General features: G+C 41.9%; 2 protein-coding genes across 2 annotated transcripts; both read right to left on the bottom strand.

Annotated features, from left to right (window-relative positions):
- Positions 1–236: 236 nt before the first annotated feature.
- Positions 237–5255, bottom strand: LOC115809326 (NGFI-A-binding protein 1-like). The gene is made up of 7 exons (XM_030770927.1): positions 4470–5255; positions 3773–3906; positions 3328–3379; positions 1941–2060; positions 1442–1610; positions 1103–1240; positions 237–310 (listed from the first exon to the last, which is right to left on the bottom strand). Exons 1-7 carry the CDS (start codon positions 5253–5255, stop codon positions 237–239), a joined length of 1473 nt encoding a protein of 490 aa, XP_030626787.1.
- A 9721-nt stretch (positions 5256–14976) lies between these two features.
- On the bottom strand, positions 14977–22233 carry mfsd6a (major facilitator superfamily domain containing 6a). Its single transcript, XM_030771927.1, has 7 exons — positions 22166–22233; positions 19849–21424; positions 18543–18640; positions 16910–17071; positions 16237–16335; positions 15643–15929; positions 14977–15281 (listed from the first exon to the last, which is right to left on the bottom strand). Exons 2-7 carry the CDS (start codon positions 21420–21422, stop codon positions 15009–15011), a joined length of 2493 nt encoding a protein of 830 aa, XP_030627787.1. The 5' UTR covers positions 21423–21424; positions 22166–22233; the 3' UTR covers positions 14977–15008.
- Positions 22234–23146: the final 913 nt, after the last annotated feature.

A 23146-nucleotide genomic window follows, 5' to 3' on the forward strand; every position in this document is an offset into this window, starting at 1 on the left:
ATGTCCCCACAAAGCCCACTTTTACAGAAATACACACACACACACACGCACACTAACAGAAACATACACACATGCTGGGAATGTATGGTTGTTTGCACTAAAAAAACCCATAAAAATAACAAACAGTTGTTATATTCTAGGCATTGTTGGTTGATAAGGCTACACTGCGTCTGTATGTGACAGTGTTTGGAACAAACTGAAAATCAAAATTAACAATCAGTTTGTGATTTAAGTTGCTATCTTGGATCTTCTGGTTCTGATTTGATGTTCTTCTCCAAAAGCACAGCCCCTCTTTGAGAGACGCCATTTTCTGAGAGAAAAAAAATAAAAATAAAAAAGAACATAAATCAACACACTTGTTATTCATGCATTCAAAACTACAATGTAATGAAACAAGGTTAAATCATTTCATATTCAGGTGTGTGTACATGTGTTCGTGTTTATGTGTGTGTGTGCATGTTCAAGAGCGCATTTGTGTGTGTGCACGTGTATGTGCGTGTTCATGTGTATGTGCGTGCTGGTGTGTGTGTGGGTGTGCAGGTGGGTGTGGGTGTGCATGTGTGCAGGGGGATGTTAAACAGGTATAATTGCCCCATATTTGGAAAAATTCAAATCTCAAGCTTTTAGAAGATCAGTGCAATCACAGAATGACACTGATTGACATGAAAGGGACCCCACCCACTAAGGCAAACACGTCAAAGATGAGAAAAGCAACCCCATGCTCCCACTCTGTGAATATGAAGATGATAGGGAGAAAACCTGGTGGGAGTTAGCTAGCTTCAGAAAACTAACTGATATGAAAAGGCCTGCATATCTTACAGTATGATCAGAGACCCCGCAGAAAGAACCTCACAGACCTGAAGGTGGATGAAGGGGGCAGTAATATGTCAGGACATCACAGAACTTTGCAAAGGGTTCTCTTGAGACTAGCTTTTACAGTAGCTGCATCGACTGAATGCTAATAAGTCATGACTGGAAGATTGAGGTAAAAAGTGACTAACAAAACACCTGACTTGCCAGAAAATGATGAAGCTTAACAAAGTAAATGTGCAACTGAATAAAATGAGCTTGGTGTTGGTGTCAGACTGAGATAAATACTGACCTGTGGTTGATGTTCTGTTCTCATCAGAATTCTGTGGTTTGTGATGTCGTTTCAGCTCATTGGCTAGCTGCTTCCCCAGTGGAATATCCCCATTGGTGGCACTCTGACTGGACACCTGCAAGTTCAAAGGCCTATCGGCTGAGGACAAACACACACACACACACACACAGATGTTTTTGTTAGGGTTTGTGATCGTCATAGAGAGAACACATAACCTGGAATGGTGTGTGTGTGTATGCGCGCACGCGCGTGTGTGCATGACTCACTGAGAGTGAGAAAGAGTGAAATGGCATGATCCTGATTAAAGGAGGATCACGATTACTAAGAGATGAAAGGTACCTGAGACGTCTCGGCTCTTGTCCTGGGAAAAGCCATTCCTGCCGTGACGGTCTGTGAGGAATTTGACAGCAGCAGGAGGGATTCTCCAGTCTAGAGCCTGTAGCCTCTCTTGTAGAGCAGCGTCACGAAGGATCTCCATCTGTTTAGCTAACAGACGATCCAACTGCACCTACGTACACGCATACACAAATGAGTGCTGCAAAATAACAACAACAACAACAATAATAATGATCTATTCTTTCACCTGTCCATCCATTAAGATAAAGCAATAAAATAATTGTAAAACAACAGAATATGAATGACCTGCCCCTGTAAGGAGTAAAATAAAACTAACACACAACGGTGCGGGCAAAGCAGGACTTAGAAGCCTCTACATTCTGTAAAACTGCTTTCTGACAATGCCCTTTGTAGAAAATGCTACACAAATAAAAGTGATTTGAATCTGGACACAGCAGTGACATTCATTTGTCCCCTGCGGTTCACACACAGACCAAGCTACCTGAAGACTCTGTCCAATCATCTCTTCTCCTTTGGACTTAGCACATGCTAGTTGCTCCCTGAGCATCTCCTGACGCATGTGGATGGTCTGCAGAGCTTCCTGAATGTCAAAGAAAGTCTCCTAAAGAACAGGAGAGCAGAGAGAGAGAGAGAGGGCAAAAGACAGAAAGAAGTGATGAGTCAGAGTAAATAGCTTGTGTACAGTAGCACAGACTGATTGAGAGTTTAATATCTCTCCAGATCGTTAGCACTGTTTATTCATGTCTCTGGTGCAAACATGACATTTACACATATTGCAGAACCTGTCATTATAAACTGACTCATGCAGACTTTTTTTTTTCTAAAGGCCAGATGAGAGAGACCATAGGGATAAGAAACAGCAGTGATTTAGTTTCTGTTAACATTGATTACACACACAAAAACAAAGACAACAACGTTCAAAATATTCACACTTTTAACAAGAAATTCCGCTAAAAATACCTTAAAATGAAATAGCCGCATTTAAATACTTGATAAAAAAAAACTACATCTTGTGGTCGTTTCTCTTGCGAAATTATTAAATAAGACTCAGTAAGTTCAGTTAAGGAGTCAATCAGCTTTAAAAATGTAATTGAGTACATAACCTTATGACACAGTTACGAAGCCACGCCCACGGCATACAGCATTGCTTTTCCCCTCTCCGCCCCCTGACTACCTCTGCTTTCTCTGCTGAGGTCATACACATTTGTGTGCGCATGTTTGACGTGAGAACTGGGCAACCGAGCATCAACAGTTAACTGAACTCGCCTCTGCTGTATGGATGTGGGTGATTCCTAGGGCCTACGTTATGATGTCAACAGTAAAATTAGGAGGCTGGTTTTGTGCTTTCTCTGGGCTTTCCTGTGGTCGCAGGACTACGCTAAATGATGAGAAGAGCGTTTTTCGAGATATACAAGATAAAACAAGGCCTGGGCCTCGTCGCGTCTCTTGCTCGCTTTTAAAAACGTCTGTTGACTTAAAGCCTGCGGCCACAATAAACATTCCATGTTTTCAGAAATTTCAACTACGTCCAGAGGCAAAGAACAGTGCTTTATGCACAGGAGCTCATTTAAAAAGCTAAATATCAGCCTGACTCACGACTGTAATTACCCTCCAGAGAACATTCCTGTGAGAGCTTATTAGTGAACACATTGTACTCCATTTGATTTGAAAGAAACTGGATGAAACTGAATATAACGGGTGAAAGGGTGATGACACAGATCATAAAAACTGGAAATGTAAAACCAAAGAACTTCTGAAAAAGAATCACGGGAGAATACATTTCACTGAACAACTCGTGTACCAAACTGAGTGCCGACAGCACGTAACTGGTTGTATGGAACTGGAGATGCATGTGGCTTTGGACTCACCTCTGTTTTGATTCTCTTAGGAGATGGCTCATCTCTATCCCCACATCGGAACCTGTGATACAGAAAAATCCATTAAATCTGTACAATTCACACACAAACAGTTCAGGATGCTACTGTATCTGAACAAATACTCTTTTTCCTGAGTAAGGCAAATATGCCTCAATCTATTGTGGGTACCTGAAACTCCAAATCCCTAGAGAAAAAGCTTAAGTTTCAACGCTAACATTAACATAACAGTTCTGATAACCTTCAAGACGTGACAAATTACAGTGGCGTTGTTAAAATGCATTAGTTAACCTTCCCATTATTCACATATAAACATGCTACTTTACCCAAAACTAAAAAGACAATGTGAAAAGCTAAAAATGGCCTATGCAAAGCACTTGTTTCTTAGATGTGTCATGAATCCGTAATCAACTGCAGGTAGCAACGATGAATCACTTACTTGCTTGTCCTGTAGGTATATTTGTAGGTGACCTCTCTGGAGACCTGACGTGCCAGATTAAACAGCTCATCTCTGCGGGTCAGAAGCGCCAAGTCCTTCATACACAGTTGAGCTGCAGCCTCATTCACTGTCAACTTAAGGCAGAAAGTCAAAAATTCAATTAAATGCTTCAAATGTATTAATGCTTGACCTTCTTGTTAAAGGACACTGAAAATATCTGGGCTTGTAATAACATAGTAACACATGAACATGTAGTCTCATTCAGGCAAGCAAAGTAATATATTATTAATATGTCAAGGCTAACTGATGTTTCTGTAGTACTGATATGTATCCAACACTTGAAGAGTGAGCTACAGATTCTCACAGTACTGAGTTGAGCACTGAGTTGATCAGCAAAGTGCTTATACAGTTTTTCTATAAGGTTTTTCTATAGACAATTTATGATGACAACCTCCAGAAATAATTTCATTCACTAGCTGTGAACCAGGCAAGGCTAACACTAGTGTCTCTGTGATACACTCCGGAGAGCATTTAAGTTAAGTCAAACACTTTTAGTGTCAAATCACACAAACACAGAGTCTAAACAGGTGTAACACAGAGATGTCAGCATTCACTAATTTAATCTGATGTTCATCGCTCAGTTAGGATCCATATCATCAAATATAGGTCAAAGGCTCATGCCAGAACTGCTTCTCACTTCATGCAGTGTTAGATGCTTGCCATCCCTTCTCTTGGAGTCGAAGCGTCCGTAGATAGCACTATATTTGCGGATCTCTTCCTCCCGTCTTGGATCATCTTCGCTCATGTCACAGATGTGGCCGATCATCTTGCCCAACTTCTTGTTGCTGCGGAGTTGTTCTTTGACATCGGCAAGGTCGCTTTTGGTCAGAGTTTGGGCCAATCTCTCCACGCACTCCGTTACAGACTGCACGGCAGCTGCGTCGAGCGCCTCGACCCCGTCGCGGGGTGAGCGCGGTGAGCTTGCTCCAGATGGCGACATGCTTTGGTCGCTGTCGTTGCCGAAACTGGCCCAGAACCGGCCCTCGCTGCCGCCCTGCAGAGGAGAGCTGGCTGGGGTCCCATCTCTGCCCGGATCCAGCTTTCCTGGGTCCAGACATGAAGCAGCAGCTGCTTTGGGTAGTTTGAGATTTAGCTGGCTGAGGCTGGCTGAAGAGCCTTCAGGCAGCCTGTAGACAGGGATACTGCACACAGGAAGGGAATTGAGGGGCTGGCTGAAGAGGGCAGGATTTGTGACCCAGTCACGAAGGGCTTTCTGCAGCCGTCGTACGTGAAGAGGTTTGGTCGCCATGCCGACGAGCGCCATGATCTCCAGAAACTCTTCCTCTGCAGCCTCGCACAGCTGCTGCACGTCATCGCCGCCCTGCTGGATGAAAGCGTCATAGTAGCACAGGAGATTGGCTCTCTGCAGGATGCGAAAGAGCTGCAGCTCACCCAGTGTCCGGGGCAACACCACTGCTGCCATGGCTGGATGGACAGAGGACGCAGGTGAGAGGGGAGACCCTGAGTCTAAGAGACAGAGAGACAGAAAGGCAGAGAGAAAGAAAGAGAGTGCTCAGAAGTCTAGAAACATGAAATTAGTACCTCTATGGTCCATAGCAAGTATTTGCCATTCATGTAAAACACTTGATGTACAATCCATAACTGGCTGACTCAAATAGTTATAGACTTGTCTCGTACCTTTCCATGCATTTTGAACAGTTAGGACACAATAAACATGGTGCAACATGTTGAGAACAGCACAAGATTAAAAAAACGAAAGGACTTGTGTTTCTTTGCAATATATTCAGAGCTGGATATCTTAAGTACAAACTCTGCTATGATGTTGTAGTGTGGATGTTCCTGCCCACAATGCAATGTGTTTGGTTAAGTACAGGTCAGCCAGTACAGATTGTGCTGTTCGATTAATTTCAGAACGAGGAAGTAAAGATTTATCTTTCAGTCAAATATGCTCCCCAACTTAAAACAAATTATATTTACTGAGTAAAAATTCAACACAACAAGGCATGTAAGTAGTCAATTATCTTCTGATAAACTGAATTCATAGGGGAGAACGATATTGCTGAAAAGGAACAGGTTGTACTGGGCTACATGTTGGTTCAAAGAAATGAAATGCACACACTTACGCCCTCTTAAAGGAGTATGATCTCGAATGGTCAACACAACTGCTCTTTGTTTGTCTCCATAAAACTTGTTAACGATATTTGAGACGACTTCAGTTAATTGTGGACCAGCGTTCAATCATGAAACGTGCCAGCATGTTCAATACACACGTAAACAATTCTGCAAAAAGTCAGTTGAGACGCTTCACAGTTAAATTATTAAATATTCTTTAGACAACGACCTGCTGACGCCTACAGGAACCTTCCCTGTATTTTAGATTTGGGATTCACCCACACAAAGCCCGTCCCTTCCTCTTGCTATTCCTGCAAAATTCCGTTCCTTTTCTCTTGTGCACTACACACAGCAGTTGGAAAAAGCATTTACATTGTCACAACAGTTCTCCGCCGGTTCGTTCGGGCTTTTCGCGTAGCCAGCTGGCAGTTCGGGTAGCTTACCTGTCCACGACAGTAGTCTCTCTACAACACTGCCTGGCCCAGCCGATAGTCATGCATAAACCTGTACTAGACAGAAGTTATTACCAGCTTTAGACCTGTCAAAATAGATGGGTGTCGACACGTTCTTCTGACTAGGGGTGCACAACTTCTCAAATAAATAAACGTCTTACCTCTCTGTTGTAGAGTCTGACGTTTTGACCCCTCTTCTTTTGCTGCCTTAAGGTTACAATCCACCTTGGGCGCGGGAAAGTTAGATTGTTGTGTATTTTCGCTGACTGACATTGGTGCTCTCTGTTACCTCCTCCTCCTCTACTGCTACAGTTGGGATATTCCACTGCTGCTACATTGCTCTCTTACTCCCACGCGAATGCGTGACGCAAATCCTGGCGTGGGTGGCGACGGTGCGTGGGCTGATGCTGCATGGAATACCAAAAGCTACCGGGGCTAAGCTACCGCTGCCAGACGCGTCTCCGGCAGACCAAAACGGTCACAGTGACAAGCGCAGAGTACGAGGTATTTGAGCCCTCCTCTTAGTTTCATTTAAATATTCGAGGATATCTTTTGATAGGCTAATCTAAAACGAAGCCCTGTTGAAGCACACACGTTTTGGCAAAGTATCACAACCCAGTGCTCATTCATATAATTTAGATTAAAATGTTTTTTCCTTAAAGTATCAAAAATGCGTGTCTCTATCTAGATTTTAGTTTCTATCAGCCATGATGACAACTTTTTGTGTCCTCAGCCTCTGTCCAAGGAGCTGCAGGAGTGACAGTTGCCGTTCTCCAGTAGCAGATGCTTCACCGTGCGTTCCTAGAATGTCTCAGCCAACTGACTGACAGCTACAGTCTCCACACAATGCCCAATTTATCTCACTCCATCGATCATTAAGACTGCCGTTCTTTTCAACATTATATAGGCTATCTGAAGTCAAGTGTAGTCTGTATATTAAGCTAGACCATGCAGCCTATGCAGTTCTCTAGTTATTTTGATAGTTATTTTAATACAGATCCAGCGTGGGCATCCTCAGCTCTTCTCCAGTTATTCTGACACAGATGCCAATGGAACACTAAGCTTTTTCAATTAACCTCTGCCTTCACACCGTCATGTTTAAAAATCTCCTCTTGAGAAAGCATCTCTGAAGCACCCTCAGAAAGGAGTTATTTTTGGGAATTAGGCCAGCTTCAGTAAACAGCCCAGAGAAGAAATGTTTGTCCTCGCCCCCCCCCCCCCCTCCCTCCTCCCTTATCCCACATTTCCAGAAATAAAAGCTTCCCAAAGTGGGAGGTGGCTCTCCAGAAGTTAGTTAGAATACAGTAAGCCGCAAAGCACAGTGAAATAACAGATGGAATCAAAGGAGTTCACACTCCATAAACTGTTGTTTTTTTTTTTTCACAAAAGATATTTTCAGCCAAAATAATCAACATAGCGGCTAGTTACCGTTTCATCATTTATAAGCTTGCATAAATCGGAGAGCAATGTGAGGGTACTTCATAATATGACGTAGATTATTTTTTGATGTAAGATTTAGAGTTGTAGTGTTTAACAGTGTTTAATTTACCTTATAATCCTCCAAAAAACATTGTTAAGTGGAAGAGGGGGTCATCCAAAATACTTAACTGAGATTTTTATGGACAGATTTGAAAATGCCTCATAGCCTGGAAAATATACGCAGAATAATCACTGATGAACTGATCCATATTTTATGACAATGTCGGCTATTGCTTGTGTGAAAGCAATCAAATATGACCAACTTAAGTGCATTTATGATGGCCTGTTCTCATTAAAAATTCATCCAGGGTAACTATGACCTTTCACTGTAAGCACACACATGGGACCAGGAGGAAAAAAAGAGACAAAGTGAAAGAGACGGGGGGGGGGGGGGGGGGGCAGAGAGAGAGAGAGAGAGAGGGAGGGAGAGGGAGAGAGAGAAAACTGTCTTCAAATCCTCTGTTGACTCCTTGGCTCTAAGATTCTTCCAATTCTCAAAGCCTATCTCTGTTAGTCAGGCATGCTATCCCACGCAATAACACACCCACACACTCTCTTCCACCCACATACAGACACACGTGTTCACTCAAGCATAAGCTGCTTTTGTAATCACACACTCTCCATCATACACACACACACTCACACACACACACACACTAAAATCCCCTTCGCACAAACACATGCTGACCATATACGTCTCCCCCCTGTGCAGAACTGGTTTGTATGTGCGCAAGCAAGCAGCCTTAGAAATGTGTGTAGGTGGTATGTGTGTACTTCTGCAAGAGTTTGAAAGTGTGAGGGGCCTCAGAGCTTAGTGGGTGTAGGTGTGTGTGCGTGTGTGTGCGTGTGTGTGTGTGCGTGTGTGTCTGTGTGCGTGTGCGTGTGTTGACGTGTTTGATAGTCATCCCACTACACAGCGGTATGTGTTTTTGTGATTGTGTGAGTTGGTGTATGTGTAAGATGAGTGACAAAACTGCGTGTGTGTGTGTGTGTGTGTGTGTGTGTGTGTGTGTGCGTGTGTGTGTGTGTTCGCGTGTGTGTACATAAGTGTGTGTGTGTGTGTGTGCTGCCTAAAAGATGAGTAGGCGTTGTCATTACAAGGCGCTGGGCTGTGAGGCCTGAGCGTGGGTTTGTGGTTGAGCAGTGTTTGTAAAGGGGGGAAGTTGTGTGTGTGTATGTGTGTGTGTGTGTGTGTGGTTGAACAGTGTTTGTAAAGGGGGGGAAGTTGCAGTTGTGCATTGCCCACTTTAAAATGGCCCCCAGAGAGACAATTTTACCTCAGAAAAATCTGAAACTTAATTCACATCCCCAGTTTAACAGCATTTGTTTTGTTTCTCCGTACATATATCATACCGTAAAACGTTAAAAGAACATTCGCGTCATTTAATCTTCAAGCAGACTGAGCGGTTTCCAAGCTCCTGAGACCTGAGTGAGAAACATAGCAGAGGAGCCTGTTTTCCTTCTCACAAGGGGTTACACAGTTCAAGGGGAACGGGCTTAAGGGAGTGGGAGTTCTATTAAACGAAGGATGGGTTACCTGATCCGTAGGAGAGGGCTCTGTGGAACATTACGGTTAAAGAACTAGTGGAGAAGCAAGCGTGTGATTCGTATTGAGCTTACTGTAAATCCTTCTTTTCATTACACCTCCTTTTGTTTAAAGGAAAGCATTGAAAATTTAAAAAGGGAGACAGTCTGACAAAAGAGGACGATTAATGCTTTTTCCTCTGTTTTGGGCTTCATGTATGTGAATTAAAATGATTTCCATTTTCTGTGTTTACATACCAGCTTATGTTTTCATGTAAGTACTCATTGTATTCTTAGTATCCTTGTTTTACTGTCTTTGCCTTCACCTGCCAATATTTTTTTTTCCCCAATACCGATACTTATATATGAAAAGCACAACACTAAAATGCATGTCTTACTGTCATTATACCTTTCCAGGACCCGAAATTATTTTAGTTTACCCCATATTGTATAGACGCTCAACAACATATTGACAATAACCATAATATCGAAAATATTTCTCCGCTCAAGTGTTAGTGTCGAGGGAGACTGAAGGGTAATGACAGCTTTGCCTGAGAGAAAATAAGAGATTATCTTACGCTACAAACTAAAATGATGGCTGTTACTCACATAAGACATGGGATTTTAGAAAACCGATTATTTGATTAACAGCCTTGTGGGAAAGAGAGCGACACATTTACATATGCAGGATTATAAAACCTAACCTTGGCATACTGATAAATACTAATCAGTGTTTGGAGTAGTATCTACCAGAGGTCCCTCCATCAAGAGCCCCATTTTAATCCAGCGGTACATGAAATGTAAACCTAAGTAGTTTAAATTCTTTAATCATATCAAGAGTTGAGTGTTCAGTGACTCGTAAGTTTATGTAGGTGTTGTCTAGTACATAGTGTATAATGAAAAGCGCGTAAACATGAATTTAAGGTGCAGTGTACAAGACCAGAACATATGAGGCACAGTCAGAGATAGAGAATGCCCACTTGATGGTGCGCACACACACACGCACACACACACACACGCACGCACGCACACACACACGCACGCACGCACGCACGCACGCAAACACACCCTTTCCACCGGGTTATTAGTCGCCCTACGTCTGGCACTGGGCATACAACACCTACGCTGACCTTCTCTGCCCCATTACAAGCAATTAGAGGAGGCTTTGAGTGGGCGGGAAAGAGAGAGAGAGAGAGAGAAACGAGATACAGTCTCCCCCTATGACCTCCCCCCTGTTTCTTTGCTACTTTCTCCGTGCCTCTGCTTCACTCTACGATACCTCCCCTCTCCCTCTCAGAGGCTTAACATTTCACTCAGCGTCTGCTAGCCAAAACATACGGCGTGAGCCTAATGAGTCAAAAATGACTCAAATTAGCATCGTGGAAATTTGATGATGATGGTTGGTAAGGTTGATGGAAAGGGTCATGATGTCAAGATATTTCATTTGTTCTAAAGCCAGTTTGTTGTGAATGTGTGTTTTGTCAGATCACAGCCAGACAAATGGTAGAATAAATATATTAACACTGTTATGTGTGTCTAATTCACATCTCTGAGCTTTGACAATGAAAGGTAAGATCTTCATTTTTTCTCCTAAAATAAATGTCTACAACAGAAAAAAAAAAAACCCTAAGAAAAGTTTTAATTGAACCCAGAATCTGAGAGAGTAATTAAACAATCAGAAGTCATGTAGAAAGAATAAACTTGATCACCTCTTTGAAACAAGACAAACAAATTTGCATATTAATGACTCTGCTAAGTTTTTGATGTTAAACCCTTCAGCTATGTGAATCAGAACCCATGAGAAAAGACTCCTCCCACACACCCACCCACTCATATGAAGATATCCCCAACTCAAATTAATCAGACATTTTCATGGGCAAACTGTGTGCTACATAACTATGCTTTATAAACTCCAAAGCTATCCGAGTCTACCTCTCCGTCGGTTTTCTCCAAAATATGTTTTGCCTGCATCATTTAAACCGCACACAAACATAACCACCGTACCTATTACGTTGCAGGTTATCTTTATTTCTCGTCAGGTGCGTGAGTGGACAATGGCTCTCTTTGTGTATTTTCAAAGCCCAGACTGCACCGTTGGGGCCAGTCAAGGGTAAAAGGAGGCCCAGTGCTCCCACTACACTGGCTGGAGAGGGTGGATAGAGCTGAGGGTGCCCACACTGGTCCCAAGGAGTGGGAGACATGTATAGGACCATTGATTACTGTAAACAGAAGGCCTCTCACTGTTCTACCAGTAACAGTGAGAAGCCTCCAACAACCAACATTCTTCTCCTCTTGTCTTCTGCATTCTCATGTATTTTTAATTTTACCATGCCCACGTTAAATTTGCAAATGTTATTTCCTGATTTTGACCGGAGTCTTGTATGTTTGTTTAAACTCCACATTCAGAACCTGATGCAGTCTTTGTGCTCTGGTTGAAAAGCTAAGGAAAAAAAAAAAAAAAAAATCCAGGTTATGATTTGACATTCTGAGGAAAACACTGAAAAACATGACATTGTTTGATGACAGTCGTTCAAAATAAAGACAGAGATTAAGACAATATATTTGTGTGGCCAGAATGGCTTCAGTGCTATTGAAAAATGTGATAATCTCGTGAGGTATACCAATTATGTCAAGTTACAATCAAAGTCTCATAAAGTAAGAATCAGAGTAACTCACAAAATAGGTCATAAAAATATTTTTAAAAACCAACACATATTTAGGGATGACATTAAAACAAAAAAATCAAACATTTTCCATTTCCTTTAACAGCCAGCGGAAAAGTAACCCCTATAAGTGCTTTGTTTCTAGGGTGGAAAAAAAAAGATGGAAAAAAAAAAAATCTAAGCATATAGCCACAAAACCAACTGTCTAAAAAAAAAAAAAAAAAGAAAAAAAAAAAAAAAGAAAAAAAATTTTCCATTAGAATTTCCCTCCCACAAATGCTGAGCTGCTATTGTGCAAATAATGATATATCGCATGTCGAGCAGCCTCACAGAGGGCCTGAGGTTGTTCAGTGCGAATATGGCCTGGTTTTCTGTCCTCTATAGAGTGATTCACAAGTTCACAGTTTTGTAAATGAGTTCTGTCAGCTATATTCCTCTGTGCTCAATACTTTCTCCATTACCGATCAAGTCTTATGATTGTCAGTCAGTTCAGAAATAATCTAAAAAGGAGGTTATTAGCTCAGTGGTCAAAGGTGGGCACATTAGAAATCCACTGTTATATCTAAGCACCTCTTTATGGTCATTGTATTGTATATTAATTAATCACCCAAACTTTATTTTCCAAAGGCAAGGACGTACATTGTTATTAATATGCAGACTGAGAAATATATTCTTACTTCTGTTCTTTTTCATACGAGGTCAATTTCTTCTTCGTGACGGAATGACTCTGCGAATGTGAAATAAAAACAGCACAAAGGATGAGAATCATAAAAAAAAGTCTATTAAAATAAACGTTATTAATGCGTTGCAATAGCCTACGCCCTAAGGTAGCACGACAGAGAATAACGTATGTTAACACAATGCGTTTTCCACTGAGCTCTATGAAAGTAAACGAGAGGAAAGAGCATCAGAGGGAATGCTTTGTTGAATCTGTGATCGTGGCAGCTGTCTGGTCCAATATGTGTAGGCCAGATGAAATATCTGCAGGACACAATACCAGCTCCCCTGATGAGTCAACAGTTTTAACCAGCCCTGCCAGGCATGTGTCATAATAACTGTCTTCCTTATGGAATACAGTGCATACTCACAAAGACACTTGTACATTGTATACAGACAGTGTCGTATGTAATACATGTGTATCGAAGTATTAAATACATAATCAAATTTATTTAAGACATTAGATTATCTGTATGCGTACTAATAAGTGATTATGTGCCAGTTCAACCTAAAATTCACTGACTGTCAATATTAGTCAGATATGCGAATGTATATGCACAGTATGTTTTACATAATAGTTTTGAGTCCGTATGGCTAATGTATGCATATATATATGACCATATGGGTTATATACATTAAAACTCACTAGTACAAACTGAAACCATTTTTTTTTTAAAAGAACATTTTTTACATATATGACCTATAAAATCCATAGAGAGGGCAAGTGCATGCAACAGCAGGACATTAAACATATAAAGTAAGACTGCCTGGGACTGAGAACAAACGCACGCTCCCTCTTTCCAGCACACAGCTCTGTAAATAGATTTATTTACATCAGTCTCCTGTCTGTCTCCATCTACAAAATAACGCACTATTATGGTCTGGTTTCCATGGGAACGTGCCATGTCTACCCTCCCACACAGTCCAATCAGCAGTCGAAACGGGCTGACCCCCCTGACCCTGAGTGTGAAATCTGTAGAGGCTTAAGTGATGGTTCTCTTTTCTTTACAAAGACAACTGAAATGTTTTCTGCTCATTTACTATATTTCTGGGTTTACAAGTTTTATTTGGAAACAAAGCAATAAAAACCACACACACACACATTGGGATTGGGATTACTTTAGATCTCCCTTTTTGGATCTTGACGGTTATGTTTAATTCATTTCTTTTTGGATCTTAAGGGCTATGTTTAATTCATTTCTTTTTGGTGGTTTTAGAATTGAGACATGGGATAGTAGGAAAGACACTCTTGACAACCCATTATTCCGTCATGTGTATTCATTTGTATGTTTTTTTTTTTGTACAGCTCAAGAGTGTATATGGCTGCTGGTAACCACAGACCGACTGTGTACATGCTCAAGTGAATGACTGCCCCCTATGGTTCAATCTGTGTACATGTTACAATGAACATCTTTCAGTTTCCTCTATCTTTTTCAATAGAGGATTTTTGAGAATCTGTAAAATGTAATAGCGTCTTATTAATTCTACACGAAGCAGTCATCTACAAAATAATACAATGGAAATGGCATCAGCAGATATGATGAATACATTCTTTGAGAGCAACTCTGTCCTTTATGAACTCCAGAGTGTTAGTGGACAATTCAAAAAACAGTGCACACGCATGTAGTGTTGGGTTTATAAAATTATAAATACTATAAACCATTCTAGAGATACTAGAAATATGAAGTGCTTTCATCCTAAAATCACCTTCAACCATAAAAAACACATCGCTGAGCTGCTTTTCTCAACAGATACAGTGAGAGGAATTAAAATACATAGTGAAAATCTAAACTTTGATCCAGATCCAGATCCAGTGTCAAGACCAGTATAAAACTGATTATAACAAATGAGAAAACGCAAAGTAAACATATTAATCCTTCCAATTATTCATGTTCATGCTTTTCATCCTTTTATGAAAATCAAATATGCAATACAGTAAAACAGAAAATGGTTACACATGTCTGAAGAGGAATAATTCCAGTGAACGTTCATGTGAAACTAGCATAATATACTTATTTTTCCATTATAATTTAATACATAAAAGTCACTGCATAATACGGTACTCCAGGCTACAGAGCTAAAATGGATATTTACAACCAACAAGTTATTACTGTGTACTTACAAAGTGGTGGCATACCCACTGATGTAGTTGACATGCAAACTCACATAAATTAAGTCCACTTAAAACAAAGAGGAAACCAAAAAACTATTAAATAAAGAGTCAGTCATCCTGGACCCTCTTCCTAAACATTCTTCTAGCCCACTGTGTTACGACTGGAAAGGGTTTGTAGAGTTTACTGTGGGAGGAACCTCAAAGTTGCCAGGAAGCAGAACTGGGTTCTCTACAGGCTGAGCTGAGTCCAGGGAATCAGGGAACTGTGATGTGGCCAAATCGGGCTTCGGAACCTCAAGGGGAACACTTTTGGGTTCCGAATGAGGCTCTTGGACGTGGTCTTCTGGTTGGGAATGTCCATCCGGGTCCGCGGAATCCCCATGTGACAGATCTTCTTCCTGGTTTTCTGGGGAAGCCTCACTGGTCTCCTAGCAACACACACAGTTATAGAAACAAAGTAACATATTTGAGTTACATTTACTAAAGACAGAGATTCATACAAATAAGAAGAGAGAGCAGAAGCAAATAATCAAATAAAACCCTTGACAAAGTCTGTTACTTACAAATTTGTTAAATTAAGAGCAGCGTGATGAAAAAAAAAATGCAATGTGTCCTGTGAACGCATGAGGCGTTTAGGAAAAGGACACAGTGTGTGACTAATATCTTTTAAAAAGTCAACTCCTAAGAATTTACAATATGATAAATATACCAAAGTTCATCCTGCACCCTACTCATATGATCTAGACTTTGAGCCTCCTCCTGTTCTCTCCTAAAGAACGCTTCCCGTACCTGCAGCGGCTGGACCTCTACGGGCGGGGCCATCTTTGCCATGACGATCATCTCTCTGACCTGGCAGATAGCGAAAGCGATGGTGACCCAGGGCGAGCCTGACACCACCCACGCCGGCTTGTTCACGTCCTCCTGCTCTTCCTGGTGTTTGGTTTTCTGGGCTGGCGGCTTTGGCTCCGCACGCGGCGCGGGATCCGTGCCTACCTGGTTGTTCTGCACCAGGTCTATAGTGGCTATGGGAACCGGGCTAGATGGAACAGGAATGTTCTCTGCCAGCATCTTGTCTTCTGGAAAGAAGAGTTCATTTTAAAGTTCAACAGTTGGAGGCATGACTGACAAGATTTGACTTTCTAGGGATATAAAGAATAACTATATGTATGTCAGCTGAACATCACTTGTTTAAACACGCAATTTGCTGTAGCTTCGTAACTCTTGAATACATTTATGTTGTATACGTAGTTTTTGACGGCTTACAAAACAGGCTTCCAAGAGAAAGCTCTGCTCATCTTCCTCTGGGGAGGAAAAAAAAAAAATTCGGTGCAGATTAAAAAAAGACTCAGTGAAATGAATGGCAGCACTCCATTGTTTCCCTACCCTTGCTCTCATCCTCTTCAGTGATGCACTGAATGAAAGAGAAGAAGATGAGAATAACAAGTGATGTCATCCCAATCCCTCTAAACGTCTCTGCTGCGCCTGAAAAATAAACAAGGCGACATCCATGAAAAATAAATAAGGCGATATCCATGAGGGAGAGATGTCTTAAAAAAAAAAAAAAAAAACAGAGAGAGATTAGGAAGCTGTGAAATGTGATTCATAAGCTGTTTCCCCCAAATGCTGCTCCTGGAGATCTACAGCTCTGTGCATTTTGGGCCTCTCTCAGCTCTAACAACACCCATTTTAGCTAGTTAAAAGATTGATAATTAACTGATGTGTTAAATTGGGTGTGATAGAGCTAGGATAGATCAAAAACATGCACTGTTCAGGCCTACAAATGACAGGTTTGGGAAAAACACTGCACTACAGTATTAGAGTAAATCAAACCATGTCACAGGGAAACACAGCGACCCCCCCCCCCCCCCCCCCACTACAGTTTCCACTTCCCTCTTTGACAATAATTTCAGTACCAAGCTGTTTCAGCAACACAAAACTCCATACGCTTTAACCAGCGAAAGCAAATGGTTCCTCTCTCAGAGCGCTTTTCATAAGTTAATGAATTATCACACTGAGGCTGTAGTTCCAAGTAATTTTTAGTTCCAGGGCTTCTTACCAAAGTAGTTGACGAAGACTCCTCCGACCATGGCTCCGCAGCCCCGGCCTAGGCCCAGGTGGAGGCCTTGGAGGATGCCCTGTGCAGAGGTGCGCAGGGCAGGGGGCACTGCGGCACTGATATACGAGATACAGGCCGCCCACACAGACGCGTGTGTCACTCCTGAGGATTAAATAAAAAAAAAAAATGCTCGTGAATAAGTTTCGTATGAATTTCATACAAAGCGAAACTGTTAAGAACACCATGGGAGAAAATGCAGACTCTATATTCTTCTACCTTCGTATGTGTTCAACACAATCCGGAGCAAACCTCACTATTCTGTTATATTCTGTCATGTTCTGAAAGACAACCTGCAGATCGGTATTCTACAAACGCTGATGAAAAAAAAAAATCTTTTGTTTTAGGGTACACAAAACTCAATGGAATGATTAACCCTCATTTGTTTAACGGCAGGAAGTCACTTTGATTCTCAAAACATTTCCTCAAAAAGGCGGCGACAGCGGCATCAACTGGAAAGGAAGCAACATAGGCATGGTGGTGGGAAATCCAGTAACGAGGTTGCTAACTTATCTGATGACAATAAGAGAGCAGCAAAAAAGATTCTAGAGAGAAGCGTTGTAACTCAAATTCTTTAAAAAAAAATCTTTAAAAAGTAGGTGAAAGTGAGTCTTCATACTTCAAATTATGGTCTTAGTGTAATAATATCAAGTTCCACTGCTATGGTACAAACATACTTTTATGAAAAATTAGGAATGTTATGTACGACCAGTGTGGAGCAATATGTTTCAGTGTTAGGGACTTTTCCGGCATCACTGTAAAAAGTCATTAATCTTCATAACAGCGGGAGGCTCACACATTATGTTAATAGACTGCGTGACAGAACTGTCCAAATTTACTTGTAGGGTGGATCAGCAAATTCCTGGACTGAAAGTTCTGCATGTCAATACTTGCTCATTAGAGGTAAGGGGGTTGGAGGTTTGATGCCACACAGTGGATAAACAGTTTTCCCATGCAGATAAACAGTTTTCCCTTGCACCCTTACAGCATGGGAAAAAAATTAATCGGTGTTGCATGAACAAGCAGAGGGACTCAAGAATAAAAGATTTTATTTCATTTTTAACTATATTTCCATAACCATTGGCCCTGTTTGGTTTTCAGAGCCTAAGGGATCATGTACTTGAAATATTCGAGTTCTGTAAGTTCTGTAAGCCAATCAGGTAGCGCAAAAAAAAAAAAAAAAAAAGGTTCCATTATCTGTGAAGAAGTCATCCGACCTGTTCTCAGTCTTCATTCTTTCCTTCTCTGTCAGTCACATGACAGAACTACACATGTGGTTTACATGTTTTATAACTTGATGCATTTAAGACAATTCAGTGACTGGAGCGGCCCTTATTTTTGTTACAACCACCCAAGTACATACTTTAATAAGGGCTTTTTTTTCCTGGCATTCTACTGCTTGTTTCCTCTCTCTTTGTTGTTTAATAACGGAAAATGGCACAAGATAAGACTGGGCCAGGGTTCCTGTCCCTGAATGCACTCTCGGTTAGGACACGAAGACTGAATCAGATTGAAACACTTCCCCTGCAAAGCATCATCAACATTATACAACTTCTCAACTGTTCAACTTCTTTACCTTGCAGCACCTCCATGGGGAGAACAATCCAGGCGTTCTCTAGGTAGGAAATGTAGAGGTATCGTGCAGTGTTACATGCCAGTCCGATATACAGGACCCTGGTGGAGAGTAATCACTCAGTTAATAGCCAACACACACTCAAACTGACTCTGAAGTAATTGGTCGTGATGAATTAAACTCATTTAAAAATAACTTTAGTCCTTATCCATGTGATTAAGGAAAAATGACCATGTCAGAGTGAATGAATTAGTGAGTGAGTCAGAGAATGAGTGACCTGGAGTGAGAAGAAGACAGAACAGACTGTGAGAATAAAGGCCAGAAATGATCTTAGCTGAGGATTTAGCTTTTTCACAGTCAAGAATTAAACATCAACTGAAAGGTGCCAATGATTATTCTGATTTTCCAGCCCAGTTACAACGCTTAGACTTTATCTTAACACAGTGGCTGAAGGACTGGACTTTGTATTGTTCCCAAAACAAATGGAACCTCATTAGTTGACATACTTGTGAGATAATTCATCCCTGTTTGATACCCAGTGGATAAATAGGGCAAAACAACCAAAAACATATATAACTCTAATTGTTTCATTGCTAACAATCACCCTCTTAGCCAAAAACTGGTGAATTTTTACACTAATGAGTGCACACTCAGTCTGACTTATTTGCTGGCAAAAAACCAGAGTCCTAAGTTAGAGATGACAGAACTACACTCCAGAAAGAGCTCTCTATTGTTTGAGAAAAAGACCTTGTGTTCATGAGCAACAAGGAGATTCCACAACCAGCAACTCCTGTTCCCACAAAGACACTCTCCTGAAAGAGTCTGATTGTCAGACCTGTAATCATATATCAGTTCTGAGATGGGGTTGCTTTCTGAGGAGTCACCTGAACAGATTACAGAGTGACCTATCAGACACCCAAGCCTGAATCTTGTGCTACCCTCATGTCTGCACAGTAACAGTGTGTGCATTGTTTGAAGCATCTGAGTTCTCTAACTCAATAAAAGGAAAGTCTGACGCCATTAACTTTTACTATGTATTAAAAAGTTTAAAACAAGAACAGTGCCGATATTCAAACACAAAATTCATTGGGGAAAATGTACAAGCCTTCAAACTGCGGTGTATTAATCCTATTCTAACATTCTACCCAAATTGACCTATTGACCCACTCTCAAACAAGCTTTCATGATTGATTTTATAAAACCAGAGAAAGTAACCTCCCCCCCCCCCCCCTCCGACAATGAGCTCATAGAATCTAGGCCATAACACAGATAGTACAACCGCGTTAATGAGTTACATCTCCATACTTACCGGATGTGTCCTACAAGTTCGATGAGCTTGTGGCTTGTGAAGTAGGCAGCGAGCTCAGACACATGGCTAAGCACTGAACAAACCCCAAATAACGTGGTGCTTCCCTTCAGGTCCTCCAGGTGCCAGTACAAGAAGGTAAACACAAACCCGTAGCCGAAGCCCATGAACCATGCGACAAAGAGAACCGTGCTGTAATGGATGCTGCAGAGAAGTTGACGGATCAGGTCCCAGTAGTGGAACTGTTCTTCCTGTACGCCTGAGGCAAGAGAGGCCTGATCCCTCTCACCCTCCCCAGTGGGCCCAGTCCGAGAACCCTGCTGCTCACTCAGTTCCTCCCTTTGCTGCCTCAGCCCTGCCGGTTGCCTGTCAAATTGGAATTGCGTAGCCACAATAAAAGCAACGCCCATCAAAACACCAAACACAATGAAGGCAATTCGATAATTCTTAAAATCCGGCAGGGCGCATCCCACGCCGACGATGTCTGGGACGACGTGCGTGTGGTCAATCCAGATGCCGACGCAAAGCATGGCAAGACCCCAGCCCAGTGAACCCCACATCCTCTGGAGACCGTAACGGTCGCGATGCGGCCCGAGATACTGCAGGGTTATCGTGTCCACAATGGTGACTGCTGGAGCACTGAAAAATTCACCCACGATAATGACCAGCAGGATCAGAAGGAAGATGGCCTCCACCTGGTCACTGTTGTAGTAAATGATGGAATCTGTATGGCCTGAGGTGGGGGTTGTAGGTGGCTGAGTGGTGGTGGGGGAAGCTGGAGTTATGTTGTACGTAGATGAATTTGCAAACATGGTGGTGTTTAAAATGGGTGGTACCATGGTGGTGTTTAAAACGGGTGGTACCACAGTATTACTCCACACACCTGGAACCACAGTAGTGCTTATGTTGGTATCTCTTTTGAACATACGGTGAGAGCTGAAGACAGGCGTAATGTCAGAGGAACTGTTAAGGGTGGTTCCGACCAGGTCCCGCTCTTGGCTGGAATAATTAGTAGTCGGGGTGAAAGGCAGCAGCGTGGTGTTTGTGGGAGTCACGGTTGTGTCAGCGATTTCCTCTTTGCAAAACATATCTGCTGGTCTGACAAAACCAATGCCGCAGTTGAACAACAACCAGCACAGGACTGAGAACAGCAGCACTGCCTTGCCTTTCTGGTACCTGTCTGCAACAAGACCCCAAAACGGTGCGCTACAGAACTCTATAAAGTAGCGTATACCCACAAGCAGTCCACTGTGACTTGGTGTCATTCCTAGCTGTTTGTAGTAAACTGCCAGCAGTGGATGGAGAGAGCCATAGGCTGCATAGAAGAAGAAATAGAAGACTTTGGAGATGAGAAGACGGGTATTGATCCTGATGCATATTCTCTCGCAGCAGTCCATGTCATACTGTGGGTCTGATGTAGGTGCCTCTGTATCAGGCACAATGTGGCTGGGTGCTGGGGTGGATGGGTCCTTCCGCAGCTGAAGGGAGAGCGTGTTGAAGTGCTCAGACAGAGTATACCTCCGCTTCTGCTCCTCTTCGTCGTCTGTTAATATGGCCACTCTGTCATCGCTCGCCATGTCTGAAGAAAAACAGGACAGTCATTAAAGAACAAAACTCGTTGGCAACACAATACCCAAATACTTTCTTCTTTTCTCTGTGGACTAGCTGAAAAAGTTTAATGTATACAGTAGAAAATTGTACTCTGATTATTCAAACGGAATAAAATGAGAACAGAACGTGTTAACCTCAAAAGGAAGTTTACATAGGTTATAGAAGTCCTAATATGGTCTTGAGTGTCTCTCGCGCCTCTCTTCCTCACTGAAGCTTTCATAAAGTCTTAACACTAAAGATAAATGGGGTTCCTCATTGCTGGATTTAAACGTTGCATAAACGTGCTCATTCACACAACAAAGAGAAACCTTAGATAAAAACTTGTAATGGCTCAGTCGCCGACACTGCCAATAGCAGTTGGTGACGTAGTGAATCTGCCACCCAAATAATTTACACCGACTGCCTTAGATGCTTAAAATTTGCGGAAGTAGCCAGTCAAAAGCAGCTTCCTTATCACTAAAAATTGTTCTGTACTATGAAACTACAGTTTCACACGTTAAACTTTATACAAGGGATGAACCCTGCTCAGACAGCTGATCACACCGAAGCTATGGTTCGAACTACAGCAGAGTTGATGGGGGGCGGACAAGTGAAAGAAAACAGCGTCAAACTTCACCAACCTTAAAACGACTTTCCACAGTTACTTTAAACTGAATGGGGTATTTATAAAAAAAAAAAAAAGCTCATTGAAGCTGTTCAGTAACCTTACCCACGCTCCTTCCGTAAAACTTTCTGTGTCGACTACTTTTACAGCCTTCTGTCGCCGGCAGGTGAACTAAACCAGGAAAATCGATTTGTTTGACCCAATAAAAGCGCGATCCAAATAAAAACGACTCTGCATCGTCCTGCGAGTGACAATGGAAAACACTGTCTATTCGGTGTTAAAAAAGTGTAGTTTCAAAGTCGATATGTCTGGGTTTTTTTCGTTTCCTCATTTCCAGTCAAGGCATCTTCGGCAGTCCGTAGGGAATGTGTCGGTCACCTGTGCACAAGCAATGAGACTGTCATTGGGGAGGAGCTTGAATATTAACTTAAACCATGACGACCTGTTTTGATGTAATTTATACTGGAATCAGTCATTTTAAGTTCAGAATCATTGAGCAGATCTCTTGAAAACAATTTCACAATGGAAATGTTCACTTAAAAGACCGATCTTACCTCTTCACAGTATTATGCCAGTGTTTATTTTAATCTGTACACGTTCTAACAACAACAATTAAGATGATATATTTATTGATTTTTATTAATATTCAGCGATAGGGTCTCGCCAGTATACAGTATTGTTACCATTTATTTAAGTTTCAAGTTGACAGAATTACAGCTTAGTCAAAACACAGCTGATAAGTTGGAAAGACTACAGACGAAATGTCCAGTGTACGTTCAGAAAACTCGGCGATAGACTGGCCACCTGTCCAGGGTGTTTCCCCGCCTTTTGCCCAATGAACGCTGGGATAGGCTCCAGCACCCGCCACGACTGTATTTGGGTAAAGGGGAAGCGGCCTTGAAAATGAATGAATGAATGTTCAGAAAACTGTTGCCCTTCGTGTCGCAAGACTTAGTGTACGCTTTGTGCAATGCGTATGCATCATATCATGTGGATTATACATCACTGTATAGCTAATATGGAGACAAGTACATGCAGACTTCATTCACTAGGAATAGCCAGACTCAAAACAGACAACTGGGAGAA

This window comes from Chanos chanos, chromosome 4 (assembly GCF_902362185.1).
Source record: "Chanos chanos chromosome 4, fChaCha1.1, whole genome shotgun sequence".
In the NCBI taxonomy this organism is placed as follows: Eukaryota; Metazoa; Chordata; class Actinopteri; order Gonorynchiformes; family Chanidae; genus Chanos; species Chanos chanos.

What these genes read in the sequence shown, in the direction of transcription:
- LOC115809326 (XM_030770927.1), bottom strand. Translation starts at nt 5,255, where the DNA reads ATGGCAGCAGTGGTGTTGCCCCGGACACTGGGTGAGCTGCAGCTCTTT. An exon ending in TGATTGGACAGAGTCTTCAG is followed by an intron (nt 1,611 to 1,940) that starts GTAGCTTGGTCT and finishes GCGTGTACGTAG; the next exon opens with GTGCAGTTGGATCGTCTGTT. An exon ending in GAACAGAACATCAACCACAG is followed by an intron (nt 311 to 1,102) that starts GTCAGTATTTAT and finishes TTTTTCTCTCAG; the next exon opens with AAAATGGCGTCTCTCAAAGA.
- mfsd6a (XM_030771927.1), bottom strand. Translation starts at nt 21,422, where the DNA reads ATGGCGAGCGATGACAGAGTGGCCATATTAACAGACGACGAAGAGGAG. An exon ending in GAACTTGTAGGACACATCCG is followed by an intron (nt 18,641 to 19,848) that starts GTAAGTATGGAG and finishes ACTCTCCACCAG; the next exon opens with GGTCCTGTATATCGGACTGG. An exon ending in CCCCATGGAGGTGCTGCAAG is followed by an intron (nt 17,072 to 18,542) that starts GTAAAGAAGTTG and finishes TTTAATCCTCAG; the next exon opens with GAGTGACACACGCGTCTGTG.